A 14,952-nucleotide genomic window follows, 5' to 3' on the forward strand; every position below is an offset into this window, starting at 1 on the left:
GACACAATCTCATGTGTTCGACTCGTCCGTTTTTCAACGTGGGTAGGAATGCGATGGGTTTCTTCATCCCTTCCTATCAACATTGAAACGGCGAGCGGCAAAGAATCACGCAAGTAGTTCAAAAGCTGTTCACAAAACAAAAGCTCTGCTCACATTTTCACCAACTTTTCAATTTCTTCTACCCAAAGCGCTCTAGCTTTGATCTTTCCACCTATAATACTTTCATGTTCTTTCTAAATATTCTACCTTGAATTTTCCCAACTCGCCGAAATGCCAAAAATTAAATAAGATAATACTCTTATGAAAAATTAGTTTGGACGCAAAAAAGAGGTTCATAAGACGTATCTTATGAAAATTATAATAAGAATTTGCCTGAGTGCAGCAGTCATTAAAATCTGCGCTTCATGGACTAATCAGTTATTTTCCACAGGAAGGCTAAATCAAATCAATCAGCAGAGCTGCCTTTAAAATATGCGCTAAATAAGCCAATTCCGTCTATTCCACCGGAAGGCCAAATCAAGACAAACAATCAGAGAAATCTGCCTTAAAAATCAGCGCTCCCTAAGTAAACTCCGTCTTTTTTCACTGGTAGGCCAAATGAAGTCAATCAGCAAAGCTGTTTTAAAAATCTGCGCTTCCTAAGCCAATTTCGTCTTGATCTACCGGAAGGCGAAATCACAACGAACAAGAAGAAACTTTAAAAATTTGCGCTCCCTGTGCCTTTTTTTTTTTTCGTAGAAGCAGCCTTTAAAATCCCTGTGCCTCCCTGTGCCAATTTGCATTTCTGCCGGAAGCCGAATCAGAAACAATTTTTTCGTAGCAGTAGCTTTGACAATAAGTGATCTCTGTCTTTATTCTATCAACCACGCCATTATTGTGATTTCGAATCTTACGAATCATAATTCAGAGAATCACAAAGACACGCCTGTCGCTCACAAAAATAGATCAATGACTGACTTTTTTTTGTCTGTTTTGCCTCCGAAACAACAAACGTTGCCATGGAATTTTATTTTATTTTATATATTTTTAGTGTTGTCGAATACAGTTATTATTATAATTTTTTTTTGTACAATTTTATTTATTTTCTGCATATCTTCCATGTCATCGCGGTATGGAAGCATTATATTTACATAAGTGTATTAAAAAAAAGCTTATCCTTAAATATTAATCATAAATTCGAAGCAACTAAAGCATTCTTACCAGTTTGTCTAAATACAATGTTTGAGCATTTTGTTTGCTTTTAAGCACAAGGGAGCATAACAAAATAGAATATATTATATTATAATAGTAACTTCAATTTAAAAATTAACTCCAATCTCAAGTGAAGTGCTTCAAATGGCTGCGAGCGTCCCCTCACTGCCTCAACAAATCGTTTGATTTTTCCTTAAAAACGGGACAAGGAAGGAAAACCGAATCCCCCCGCAGAGAACCCAAATCTAACTTCGCATCCTCGCTTTTTTCTAACCCCTCCCCCCCTTTTTGCCCCAATGAACAGTACAATTCTCACCGATTAAAATCAGAACCCTTCTCTTGTCGCCCCTTCTCGCACTGCCCATAGTGGACGGCCGCGCCCGTCACAAGGCCTAGGACCCACTAGCTATCTGATGGATCGTGACTCAGCTGAAGATGGACAACAGAGCGCCTTACCCGGAATTGCCAGCCACTTGCATGGAGATAGAGAGCCCACCGACCACGAAGACCAGAACGCCACTGCTAATGGAGGAGAAAAGTCCGCCACTTCCGGCCAAAACGAAGCGCCATCAAGTGGCGATGAAAAGAAACAACCCTAAGCCGCTCCCCTCCCTCTTCACTCTTTTGAGAAGGCGTGCTAAGACTAATGGAATCTTAATCCTGGCGAAAACGAACAATGGACCTGACGAGAAATGGAATCGGCTTAACTTAGGAACAGTAGTGGCAGCCAGAAACTGCAATTTAGTTTTTAAGAATGATAGTGCTCTAGGTGCCTGTAGGTAAGAAGCAAAAAGCGAGCCGGAAGAGAAACAACAAAAAAAAAGCATTAAACTCGAATAATATTAAGAAGAGATGACATTCCCTAAGGACACCCCGAAAGGATGGGAAACAGTAATTTAAAGAAAAATCTTACGACAGGAGCGTAACAGAACCAAAAAGTGTATTCTTTAGTTTGTTAGAGTAATACAAAAAATATCAACTATCATCCTAAATGTATGCTAAGGGTCTAGTTTGGTAAGATGTGATTAAGTTAGTGGCAAGATGTAATGCAATCCCAATGAAGGCAATAAAAGATTACCGAAAGGAATGAAGATTTAACATCATTTTTTCCGAACGATTTAAATATGTTTCTTTTACTTCTATCTCAGTTTTGGAGTTTTTTTGTGTCGTTGTAATGTCCTTCTGGAGTCATTTTTTGTCTTTTCTAAGACATTTTTGAGTCATTTTTGGTACGTTTTTGTGTCAGTTATTTTAACTCTCGTGTGTCATTTTTGTGCCCTTTTGGAGTCATTTTTTGTTTCTTCTGTGACATTTTTGAGTCATTCCTGTGTACTTTGTGTCACTTTTGAGTCATTTTTGTGTTATTTTTGTGTCATTTCTGTGTCATTTTTAAGACCATTTGTCACATTTTTGTGTGATTTTTGAGTAATTTTTGTATCATTTCTGTGTATTTTTTTGTCATTTTTGTATCATTTTTGTGTCATTTTTGTGTCATTTTTGTGTCATTTTTGTGTCATTTTTGTGTCATTGTTAAGTAATTTTTGTGTCATTATTTGTGTCATTTTAGTGTCACCTGTGTGTAAATTTTGTCAGTTTTGTAACTTTTGTTATTTCTTGTTTTTTTTTTTGTAATTTTGTGTCCCATTTTTTTTTTTTGAAATTTTTGGTCAAATTTTCATCGTTTTATGTCATTTTTTGTCACTTTTTATCACTTTTTGTCGTTTTCAGTCATTTTTGTCAATTTTTGTATTTTTTTGAAATTTATTGTTTTTGTAATTAATTTTTATTTTTTGTCTTTTCTAGTCATTTTTTGTCATTTTTCCAAAAAAAAGTCATTTCTTTGTTATTTTTTGTCATTTTTGTGTGATATTGTGTCATTTTTGTAACATTTCTGTGTCATATTTGTGTCACTTTTGTGTCATTTTCGTGTAATTTTTGTGTAATTTTTGTGCAATTTTTGTGTCAAGTTTTTGTCATTTTTTGTCATTTTTTTAATATTTTTTTAAAATTTCTCTTTTTTTCTTTTGTTTTTTTTTTGTATCAATTTTTTGTCATTTTTGTATAATTTTGGTGTAAATTTTTGTTTTTTTTTGTGCAATTATTTTGATAATTCTTTAATTTTTTGGCTATTTTTTTTTTATTTTAAAAAATTTTTTGTAATTTTTTTTGTGTCATTCTTGTGTCATTTTGTGTCATTTTTGTGCCATTTTTGTGTAATTTTTGTTTCAATTTTGTGTGATATTGGTGCCATTTTTGTGTCATTCATTTTTGTTTCATTTTTGTGTTATTTTTGTGTCAATTTCGAGTTATTTTTGTGTCATTTTGGTGTCATTTTTGTGTCATTTTTGTGTCATTTTTGTGTCATTTTTGTGTCATTTTTGTGTCATTTTTGTGTCATTTTTGTGTCATTTTTGTGTCATTTTTGTGTCATTTTTGTGTCATTTTCGTGTCATTTTTGTGTCATGTTTGTGTCATTTTTGAATCATTTTTGTGTCATTTTTGAGTCATTTTTGTGTCATTTTTGTGTCATTTTTGTGTCATTTTTGTGTCATTTTTGTGTCACTTTTGTGTCATTTTTGTGTCATTTTTGTGTGATTTTTGTGCCATTTTTGTGTCATTTTTCTGTCATTGTTGTGTCATTTTTGTGTCATTTTTGTGTCATTTTTGTGTCATTTTTGTGTCATTTTTGAATCATTTTTGTGTCAATTTTGTATCATTTTTGTGTCATTTTTGTGTAACTTTTGTGTAATTTTTGTGTCAATTTTGTGTAACTTTTGTGTAATTTTTGTGTCAATTTTCTGTCAATTTTCTGTCATTTTTCTGTCATTTTTCTGTAATTTTTGAGTCATTTTTGTGTCATTTTTGTGTCATTTTTGTGTCATTAATGTGTCATTTTTGTGTAATTTTTGTGTCATTTTTGTGTCACTTTTGTGTCAATTTTGTGTTATTTTTGTGTCGTTTTGTGTCATTTTTGTCATTTTTGTCATTTTTGTCATTTTTGTCATTTTTGTCATTTTTGTCATTTTTGTCATTTTTGTCATTTTTGTCATTTTTGTCATTTTTGTCATTTTTGTCATTTTTGTCATTTTTGTCATTTTTGTCATTTTTGTCATTTTTGTCATTTTTGTCATTTTTGTCATTTTTGTCATTTTTGTCATTTTTGTCATTTTTGTCATTTTTGTCATTTTTGTCATTTTTGTCATTTTTGTCATTTTTGTCATTTTTGTCATTTTTGTCATTTTTGTCATTTTTGTCATTTTTGTCATTTTTGTCATTTTTGTCATTTTTGTCATTTTTGTCATTTTTGTCATTTTTGTCATTTTTGTCATTTTTGTCATTTTTGTCATTTTTGTCATTTTTGTCATTTTTCTCATTTTTGTCATTTTTGTCATTTTGTCATTTTTGTCATTTTTGTCATTTTTGTCATTTTTGTCATTTTTGTCATTTTTGTCATTTTTGTCATTTTTGTCATTTTTGTCATTTTTGTCATTTTTGTCATTTTTGTCATTTTTGTCATTTTTTTCATTTTTGTCATTTTTGTCATTTTTGTCATTTTTGTCATTTTTGTCATTTTTGTCATTTTTGTCATTTTTGTCATTTTTGTCATTTTTGTCATTTTTGTCATTTTTGTCATTTTTGTCATTTTTGTCATTTTTGTCATTTTTGTCATTTTTGTCATTTTTGTCATTTTTGTCATTTTTGTCATTTTTGTCATTTTTGTCATTTTTGTCATTTTTGTCATTTTTGTCATTTTTGTCATTTTTGTCATTTTTGTCATTTTTGTCATTTTTGTCATTTTTGTCATTTTTGTCATTTTTGTCATTTTTGTCATTTTTGTCATTTTTGTCATTTTTGTCATTTTTGTCATTTTTGTCATTTTTGTCATTTTTGTCATTTTTGTCATTTTTGTCATTTTTGTCATTTTTGTCATTTTTGTCATTTTTGTCATTTTTGTCATTTTTGTCATTTTCGTCATTTTTGTCATTTTTGTCATTTTTGTCATTTTTGTCATTTTTGTCATTTTTGTCATTTTTGTCATTTTTGTCATTTTTGTCATTTTTGTCATTTTTGTCATTTTTGTCATTTTTGTCATTTTTGTCATTTTTGTCATTTTTGTCATTTTTGTCATTTTTGTCATTTTTGTCATTTTTGTCATTTTTGTCATTTTTGTCATTTTTGTCATTTTTGTCATTTTTGTCATTTTTGTCATTTTTGTCATTTTTGTCATTTTTGTCATTTTTGTCATTTTTGTCATTTTTGTCATTTTTGTCATTTTTGTCATTTTTGTCATTTTTGTCATTTTTGTCATTTTTGTCATTTTTGTCATTTTTGTCATTTTTGTCATTTTTGTCATTTTTGTCATTTTTGTCATTTTTGTCATTTTTGTCATTTTTGTCATTTTTGTCATTTTTGTCATTTTTGTCATTTTTGTCATTTTTGTCATTTTTGTCATTTTTGTCATTTTTGTCATTTTTGTCATTTTTGTCATTTTTGTCATTTTTGTCATTTTTGTCATTTTTGTCATTTTTGTCATTTTTGTCATTTTTGTCATTTTTGTCATTTTTGTCATTTTTGTCATTTTTGTCATTTTTGTCATTTTTGTCATTTTTGTCATTTTTGTCATTTTTGTCATTTTTGTCATTTTTGTCATTTTTGTCATTTTTTTCATTTTTTTCATTTTTGTCATTTTTGTCATTTTTGTCATTTTTGTCATTTTTGTCATTTTTGTCATTTTTGTCATTTTTGTCATTTTTGTCATTTTTGTCATTTTTGTCATTTTTGTTATTTTTATCATTTTTGTCATTTTTGTCATTTTTGTCATTTTTGTCATTTTTGTCATTTTTGTCATTTTTGTCATTTTTGTCATTTTTGTCATTTTTGTCATTTTTGTCATTTTTGTCATTTTTGTCATTTTTGTCATTTTTGTCATTTTTGTCATTTTTGTCATTTTTGTCATTTTTGTCATTTTTGTCATTTTTGTCATTTTTGTCATTTTTGTCATTTTTGTCATTTTTGTCATTTTTGTCATTTTTGTCATTTTTGTCATTTTTGTCATTTTTGTCATTTTTGTCATTTTTGTCATTTTTGTCATTTTTGTCATTTTTGTCATTTTTGTCATTTTTGTCATTTTTGTCATTTTTGTCATTTTTGTCATTTTTGTCATTTTTGTCATTTTTGTCATTTTTGTCATTTTTGTCATTTTTGTCATTTTTGTCATTTTTGTCATTTTTGTCATTTTTGTCATTTTTGTCATTTTTGTCATTTTTGTCATTTTTGTCATTTTTGTCATTTTTGTCATTTTTGTCATTTTTGTCATTTTTGTCATTTTTGTCATTTTTGTCATTTTTGTCATTTTTGTCATTTTTGTCATTTTTGTCATTATTGTCATTTTTATCATTTTTGTCATTTTTGTCATTTTTAACAATTTTGTTGTTTTTGGCATTTTTGTCATTTTTGACAATTTTTTCAATTTTTTCAATTTTTTCAATTTTGTTAATTTTGTCAATTTTGTCAATTTTGTCAATTTTGTCATTTTTGTCAATTTTGTCAATTTTGTCAATTTTGTCAATTTTGTCAATTTTGTCAATTTTGTCAATTTTGTCAATTTTGTCAATTTTGTCAATTTTGTCAATTTTGTCAATTTTGTCAATTTTGTCAATTTTGTCAATTTTGTCAATTTTGTCAATTTTGTCAATTTTGTCAATTTTGTCAATTTTGTCAATTTTGTCAATTTTGTCAATTTTGTCAATTTTGTCAATTTTGTCAATTTTGTCAATTTTGTCATATTTTTTGTTTTTGTCATTTATTGTCATGTTTGTATTTTTGTCAACGTAGTTCTGATATTGTATAAGAAAAAAAAGTTAATAGTATCCACCCTAGCAGTAAATTTTCTTATCTTTCGAATCGCTCGGCTTTGCGCTTCGAACCGAGATAACGAATTGAGTTCTCCGATTCGAAGCAGGTATGTGACACACCATGCTCTCAACCTGCAGTCGAATTCGGAACCTGGGCAAAGGTAATTTATGTTTTTTTTTCGTTGTTTTTGTTTATGAGAAAAATTAAGAAAAAGTGGATAAAGTTAAGCCAAATGAAGAGGAAATGCGTCATCTCGCAAAGTACTCGCCTCTGAAATCTCGCTCTAAGGCGATGATCTTGGCTTCGTCTATCGTGTCGAATTCTTTCATCCGAAAATATGGCATATTCGCAGTAGTTTTGTGTTTGGGTCTGGGTTATCTCTACTACACTAGAGTGCTGTACGTAAGTAATAATTTGAAGTGCGATCAAAATTCAATTATTTTAACCTGTATTTCTTTATTTTAAAAGCAAACTTACATCTACAACACGCTTCCGATGTACCAGAAAAGCCTAAAATTGAAACTAAGTAGGCACAACCACAGCAACTCTAATGACAGATGGCAACCGATTGGTGATCCCGAGAATCGATTGCAAATTTACTCAGCCTTCTTTGATCCCCGATTGGAAATTGTTGGTAAACTCTAATGAATCAAAAATTACCTTCATAAATTCATATAGATTATTTCGGTATATCAGAAACATTTCCGGCGACGGATTCCAAACTGCCGTTTGGAAGTGTGCGCATCTTTACAATTCTACCACTTAACATAAGACGAAGAGATTTTTATTGCTATTTCCGGTATGTGAACTAAAGTAGATCTTAAAAATAACTGTCTTAAGTGGTTTATGGTTCTTAAAATACCCATTCAAGTTACCACAATGGCGTCATCCGATGGCAGCAAGCCGACCAGGTGGAGGCAATCCACGAGCACTTCGAGATGCCATTCGCCGCCTCCTATGTTGTTTGTGCCCTGACCGGCGAAGTCGGGCAACAGGAAATCGAGCTTCCCAGCGAAGTTGGCGTCAGCTACGATCCGAAGGCTGAACTGAGCGAGGAAGTCAACTTTGTTCAAATTCAGTAAGTTTTCAACTAAAATTGATGTTTGAATTTAAACCAATCCAAATTTTTCAATCACTTTATTGAATCCTAACGAAATTCTCGACAGCTACCCCCGGGAACGTTCCCCACTGGATCTTCTGAGTCGGGGTCCCCCAGAACGGGGTCTGGCCGTGTGCGTCGGTCCAGCTCATCACAACTACAGCAACGCGGCCCGGATTGTGGAATTTGTGGAACTGTGGCGGCTGCTCGGGGCCGAACGGTTTTATTTCTACAATAAATCCATCACCCCGGACGTGGCCCGAGTGATGAGCTACTATCAGAACTTCCGCGGCATTGCCCAAGTGCAGGAATGGAATCTGGAGGGTAAGTATGGGGGTGGATGTTTGGTGCGAGAGTGAATCTTTTTTTTTTTTTTGCTGCTCACATCAGGTTGAGGTTTGATAGGCTTCCAAGAATTATGGCTCATTTCATTAGAGGATTATTGCTACGATGGCGGGTATAAAATGTGGAATTTGTTATATATTTATTGGACTGTTTTTTTTTTATTATGTCTTGTTAATCCATTTTGGTTTATTTGAATCAACGATGTTTAGCAAATATGATTTCTACAAATTGGAGTCGGAGGCAGAATGTACTATGGAATTAATTTTTGATGTGTGAAAATTCCATTAGTTCTACGAATATACTAAGAAATTTTGAAATTATATCCTTCAAAAAGAATATGAAACTATTGACATGCCACATAGTGCTTGTTTTTTTTAAAACAACTTCTGGAATAATGGTATTTCCCAAGGATTTAGATTCTTTAATGTTTTCTTAGTAATGCATAATGGGGAAAAAGTGTATAAACCGCAAAGAAACTCAATTTCTTCCCTCCTACAAGAACCAAATCTATGTAAATATAAATTTCATTAGTAAAAATGTATAGAGAATCGATTGTTCATAGTTTCAAACGCCTTTTCCTCAATATTTTAAAAACAATCCAGAAAAACACTGATTTAGACTAAAATAGTTTTATCATGTGTGACTTTTTGGCTGTTTGAGCTACCGCACGCTTCGGAAACTAGAGTTATGGCTGTTTCCCTTCAATTCTCCAGCATTTTAAATATAGTTCAGAAAAAGCTTGTTCGGACTTCGACGACATCTATATAAGCAATTTCCTTGGGTTTGTTTGTCCTCTATAGGCTCAGCCGTCTTAAGACCTAGAGAGCGGAAATTTGGCATGGATACTCATAAGGACCAGAAAAGATGAACAATGTTTTTAGATTTAAAGATGACTAGAGTATCCGTCCCGAGAATTCTCGGTCGGGAGTTCCCGGGAATCAAACTGTCGTATCCCGATAATTTTATCATTCGGTGTTAACTGATAGGATTGTAAATTCATCTATTCATAAAAGATGAGTTCTCGGTAACTCAACCCAAGAAAAAATTAATGTATCTTGAGCCGTGTTCTTGAACGGAGTCTCTCATAGCGTGTTTAACTTCTACTAAAAAGAAAATCTTTATTATCTATAATTCTTTATTTTATTAGAGCAGATTTCTCTTTAAAGGTAGTGGAGAGTGCGTACAATACACAAACAATTTCGGGAATTCCCAAATCCCGGGAAACAGTGAAAAAAATCCCGGAAATTCGGGCGAAAGTACAAAATATGTCTCAATTTTATCCAATTTTTTGCAGCAAGAAATAGTCGAATATGTTGGTTTAAGTACTAAAGAGCCCATTCGATTTGGCTACATCCGTTTAAACCGCTTTTAAAAAATTTCATAGTTTCAGGCAACGAAATGGGAGATCAGCTTCTTTTGGAATTATAAGTCAGAAATGCACCACATTCCCGAATGAGAAGATGTTACAATTCCGAACGACTGTAATTTCATAAAATGGAGAGTTGATGTGAAGCGCCAACCAAAATTTTAGGCGACTGTTTAATGCGAATGCGAATTCGCTTTTTATCGTTCATTTTTGGCAACATCTAAAAGAATATTTTAGTCACTTTTTGAATTATTTTTTATTTTAAAATAATCAAAATCATTGTAGATTTGGATTTGATTTGGATTAGATATTTGGATAGTTTTATTTGTTTAACAATAAAGAATAAGGCTAAAAAAGTAATCACAGAATACCATATATTTATGATTTCGTACATACATGCATGTATGCAGTGGAAAGGGGTTATAATCTTCTATTCTAATTTTTCCCGAGATATGTTCCGGTCGCGAGATCGGAATGAATTGTTGTTCCCTAGGAAATAAGTGATTTTCGTCATCGATGCATCAATGTTTCAATTCTGTGTAATTTACCTATCTGTCACGAATTGGCTGCTCTCCGCAGAATTATTTTTGAACTCGTCAGTGTGTATTCGGAACAGGTTTGCACAATTTGTATCTTGACGACTCACAACATGTCGTGCGTGCAATTTTTCCATTTCCGTCCATGTATTCAACAATTATTCACAAAACAAAGTGTTGCATTTTTTTTCCAATACACTCCTTAAAATAGGAAACTGTGCACCTGCAGCTAGTTTTGGGTTTTCTGCCACGCAATCCAGCATTCTACACCTAGACCCAAACCGCAGAGAACTAAGACTGACTAACGATATGATTGCCAAATCTTTGGGATAGTTTGTTACTGGTGGCTCCAGAGATTCCCCACTAGTAGCTAGAACTAACCTAAATTGCTCCAGAACCATTGCAACATAACCCATTCTGATATCTGCAACCGAAAGAACAAACTTTTTCGATACTGATAAGAAAAACTTCCTGCAACTGATCTCTGCTTAACTAAAAAAAATAAAAGCAACGACCACCTTGCCTAACGCTCTTATTAAGCAACTAGGGTAAATGTACCCAAACTTGGCCCCTAAGGCATGGTTGACTAGATTTCCCATGATTGTAGTCTTCCTGTAATATGTACCTTCAAAAGTCCTTCGACAAATATGATTGCTTACTAGCCTGAAATGCAGTAAAAATATTTCCTTGCTTTAAAACTGTGGATAATTCGAGATAAATCTGATCAAACTATTGATTGAAATGCTCCTTATTGTAGCCCCCGTTCCAAATTGTGGCCCTTTATGAGTTCCTTAAATTGGCCGTCTCTAGAAGAAATTTGCCTCACTAATACAACAACAGCCCCCACGAATTCGTTGATAATACCCTGCAAGGAAGCACAACAATGTTCTGTATTGTTTCAAAAAGTCGGAAGTACGTAATGTTAATCAACTTTTAGAATTGATGTTTGCGTGCAGAGTTATAATTTTACGTAAAAATGTTTAACTTGTTTATTTCAGTTTTTGGTGTGTTTTAAATATCTATTAAAAGAATGATAATCTAAAACAAATAGGTTCCAAAGTATTGCATTGGTTAACATAAATATGTTTAAAAACCAAGCAAACAAATAGTTCGTTCATTTTTTAAACATAAAACCATGATAGATCTGTTGAAGTCAACACACGATAGTGAATGTTCATAATTTTTTTTTCATTAAACTCCCATAATACGAGGAGAGACATTTTAAAAACCATTATGACCGAGGCAAGAAGCAAGCCGAAGCTAAAACTCATGTAAGCGAACGATTCTTTGAATCATACATATTTGAAATGTCGCCCTTGAGAGTTTTCTAGCAATCGTAGCGTACACTCGGATCAGAGGTGCCAGGTGGTTTTGACAAAAATCAGGACACCACCATGAAAAAAATCAGGACTTTTCAGGACACCATTAAATTGACGAAAATAACATGCAGCTCTACTTAGTTTGCATAACTAAAGGCGAAATACAGGTGCTGAAGACGCCTCAAATTATGCAACTAAAGCGAGAAGAACCTTGGCTGTCCTGAAGTTAATATCGAAAAACACTATTTAAATATCATTTGAACCAAAGATTATCATCGGTAAAACAAGTTAAACTATTTTATTGAAGATTTGTTTGATTTTCTCACCATTTCACGAAAAATATTCTTGAAGTTTAGATATTTTTAAAAAATCAGGACAAATCAGGACGTTTAACAAGTCATGTTTCAAAAATCAGGACAACCCAAGCGTTTTTGAAAAATCAGGACGGCCTCTCGAAAATCAGGACAAATCCTGAAAAATTAGGAGACCTGACTCGGATAGCAAAACAAGACAACTAGCCAGCCTGATAGAAATAGATTGCATCTCACTCGTTCGTTTGGGAACTATAGGCAATGGAGGCGAACAGCAAATTCAAAAGCTGGATGAAATTTAAGCTGCATCTCACTCGCACTCATGCAAAATCATCACCCAAACTCGGCAGCGCTTCCTTCGCACATTCTTCTCCTACGGAAAACAAACGTCGTCACCTCTGCTGATGCACAGTGATCCGTAATCTAAAACGAACTTGGTCAAAATATTATTTTTGATTTCACATGAAATTGAAAACAATAAATGTTGAAGCTCCTAAGAAAAATAGTATTTCAACATTGTAATGCAATTTTTTTTAATAAACCTAATATCTAAAGTGTCATAATTGAATTTTGTAGGTAACCATTCCTTACAAAGCGACACATATGCAGCAAATGTTCGTCTTCAGCATAAATAAAATGAAATCAAAATACGTTGAACCTTATTTCCAAATGTGGAATTTTTGGGTAAAGATATAGTAATTTAAATATAGAAATCCAAGATATCGATTCGGATCCGGATCCGGCTGATTTCAGGCTCATTTTATTGAGTAGAGAAGTTCTCGAAACTTACCAAAAAAAGACAGCTTAAATTGTAGCATTATAATTCCAACTAAGATGCCAAATACGCTTGAGAGATAAATAAATTGATTAAAGTCCAAAACACATTCATGGTTTTTTTTAAGGTATTTCAATCATTCTTTTTACTTTTGACCAACTTTCCAATTTCCAGACCACTGTGCACCAACGGCAGGCTGCCGGCTGCCGACTGGCTGCTGATGTCGTTCTCACGCATACATACAAACTTTAATTAGTGGAATTTCATGCCAAGATAAGGCAAAAAATTTGTTTATATTAGCTTCAATTCTAGATAGAAAATGTACGTTGTTTGGAGTAGCTTATAATTTTATATTTTTTGCCATGTTTTGCTGTAACCAACGGTATTTTTTAGTGATTTTTTCATCAGGAAGTGTGTTTTTAAAATCATTCCGAACATGGCAAATGCACTAGCAAGGTAGGTTCATTTCAGATTTTTTCCGCTATGCTATGCAGAATGTTAACATATGCGATTTTGTTCTATGTTTGATTGTTTTTTTGGCATATGCTCGACATGTAAATCACCAATGCATTTTGGCATGCCAAGATAAGGAGCATGCCAAGTTTAGGCTCACTTACCAAATCATAAAAAAACAAATAAGGGCAATATATTTATTTCCCGGGCTTTAGCTATATTTGTAAAACATTTTAAGATTTGTTGCTTTTTAAAAGAGTTAGGCAAGGTGATTCAAAATAAGTCCAATGGTCCTAAATAAATCCGTTACCTTACTTATTATTACCGTAAAACGTTATTTTACGACCAATAAATAACAATTTTCGAGATTTGAGACATTCGGAAAAAACATACAAGTTTGGTTACGAATAAATTTCGAAAATAAAAAGGGAGGAGATAAACTAAGGTTGGCAGATTTTTTTCAGCACGTATCCAGGTTGGACAAATCCGGGTAATTTTATTTTAAAACCGGGCAAAATCCGGGCATTTGAATTTAAAATTTTTACAACAATTTATTTTGTTTGATTTGGGAAATCGGGCCCGGCCGGACTGTTCCCAAATTTTGTATTAAATATGCGGGCAAACCCGGATAAAACCGGGAAATCTGACAACCTTAAGATAAACTTTATGAACTTTTGAAATTATCTAATAACTTTCTTTTTTCTAGGCTACGAATTCGAGAAGGAAGTCCGCTACGAAGGGATCTTCGCCGCCCTTAACGACTGCTTGTACCGTGCCACCTGGGAGGGAGATTTTCGTTACGCGGCCATGGTCGATTTTGATGAAGTTATTTTCGGTTTTGACCAGAAAACCCTGGTAGAAAGTCTGAACCAGCTGGATCGCTTCAATCTACACTCATTCAACTACGCGGCCGTATTTTTCTATGATTTCTTCGAGGAAGACTTCCCTCCACAATCACGCTCGTCCAAGAACAGTTACTTGTATTCACAGGTACGGAATCTTAGGACCCAAATCCCACTAATGCATCACAATCGCAGCAAGTACGTGGCCAAAGGGCGGAACGTCATCGAGGCTGGAAACCATTTTGTCTGGAAAGCAGTTAGAGGTAAGTTTATAAAGTAACTTCATTGGAATATATACTTCAACAAAATATTTTACCGTAGATTCAAAAGAATATCAAGTACCTGAGGCTGAAGGTCTTTTGTTTCACTATCGGGACAAATGCGTGGGGTATGGCTGTGATTCTTACAAGAAAGACAATCGAGCTCGTCGATTCGATCGGATTTGGCAGCTGGTGGATGGTGCTTGTGGGGAGATTTTCCCTGATAAAGATGGACGCTGTCCCAGGGAAAATGATGAGAATTGACGGAAATCAACTAGTAATGCTAAACTCTATTAGGAAAATGTAACTACTTACTTAAGAACTCTGTTAATTTGATGAGATATGAACAAAAACAATTGAGGTTCAAGTTTATGAGAAAGAAAGAAAATATAAATTGATTCTATGCTATTGACTAATAGTAAAAAATAAAGTTCTCACAAGAAAGAAAAGAAAAAAAATCTTTCAAAACTAGTTGATCATTTAAAAATAACAATTTTGACAATTTCGACAATTTTGACAATTTTGACAATTTTGACAATTTTGACAATTTTGACAATTTTGACAATTTTGACAATTTTGACAATTTTGACAATTTTGAC

At 32.7% G+C, this 14,952-nt stretch overlaps 2 protein-coding genes across 9 annotated transcripts in view; both read left to right on the forward strand.

The window, feature by feature from the left end:
* LOC129757447 (hornerin) overlaps positions 1–2,278 on the forward strand; it is a 73,298-nt gene extending 71,020 nt beyond the window's left edge. For 7 of the 8 annotated variants that reach the window (XM_055754675.1, XM_055754674.1, XM_055754672.1 and 4 more), the window contains one exon: positions 1,559–2,278. In XM_055754675.1, the coding sequence (XP_055610650.1) occupies positions 1,559–1,790 (232 nt within the window). In that variant the 3' untranslated portion in view covers positions 1,791–2,278. Of the gene's footprint in view, positions 1–1,520 lie in introns of all 8 variants that reach the window. The other variant, XM_055754679.1, reaches the window with a different exon arrangement.
* Positions 2,279–7,216: 4,938 nt separating this feature from the next.
* LOC129757376 (uncharacterized) lies at positions 7,217–14,695 on the forward strand. Its single transcript, XM_055754581.1, has 7 exons — positions 7,217–7,449; positions 7,516–7,681; positions 7,744–7,846; positions 7,919–8,125; positions 8,214–8,470; positions 13,958–14,356; positions 14,415–14,695. The coding sequence occupies exons 1-7, from the start codon at positions 7,291–7,293 to the stop codon at positions 14,615–14,617; spliced, it is 1,494 nt and encodes a 497-aa protein (XP_055610556.1). The 5' UTR covers positions 7,217–7,290; the 3' UTR covers positions 14,618–14,695.
* Positions 14,696–14,952: the final 257 nt, after the last annotated feature.

This window comes from Uranotaenia lowii, chromosome 3 (genome assembly GCF_029784155.1).
Source record: "Uranotaenia lowii strain MFRU-FL chromosome 3, ASM2978415v1, whole genome shotgun sequence".
Taxonomy (NCBI): Eukaryota; Metazoa; Arthropoda; class Insecta; order Diptera; family Culicidae; genus Uranotaenia; species Uranotaenia lowii.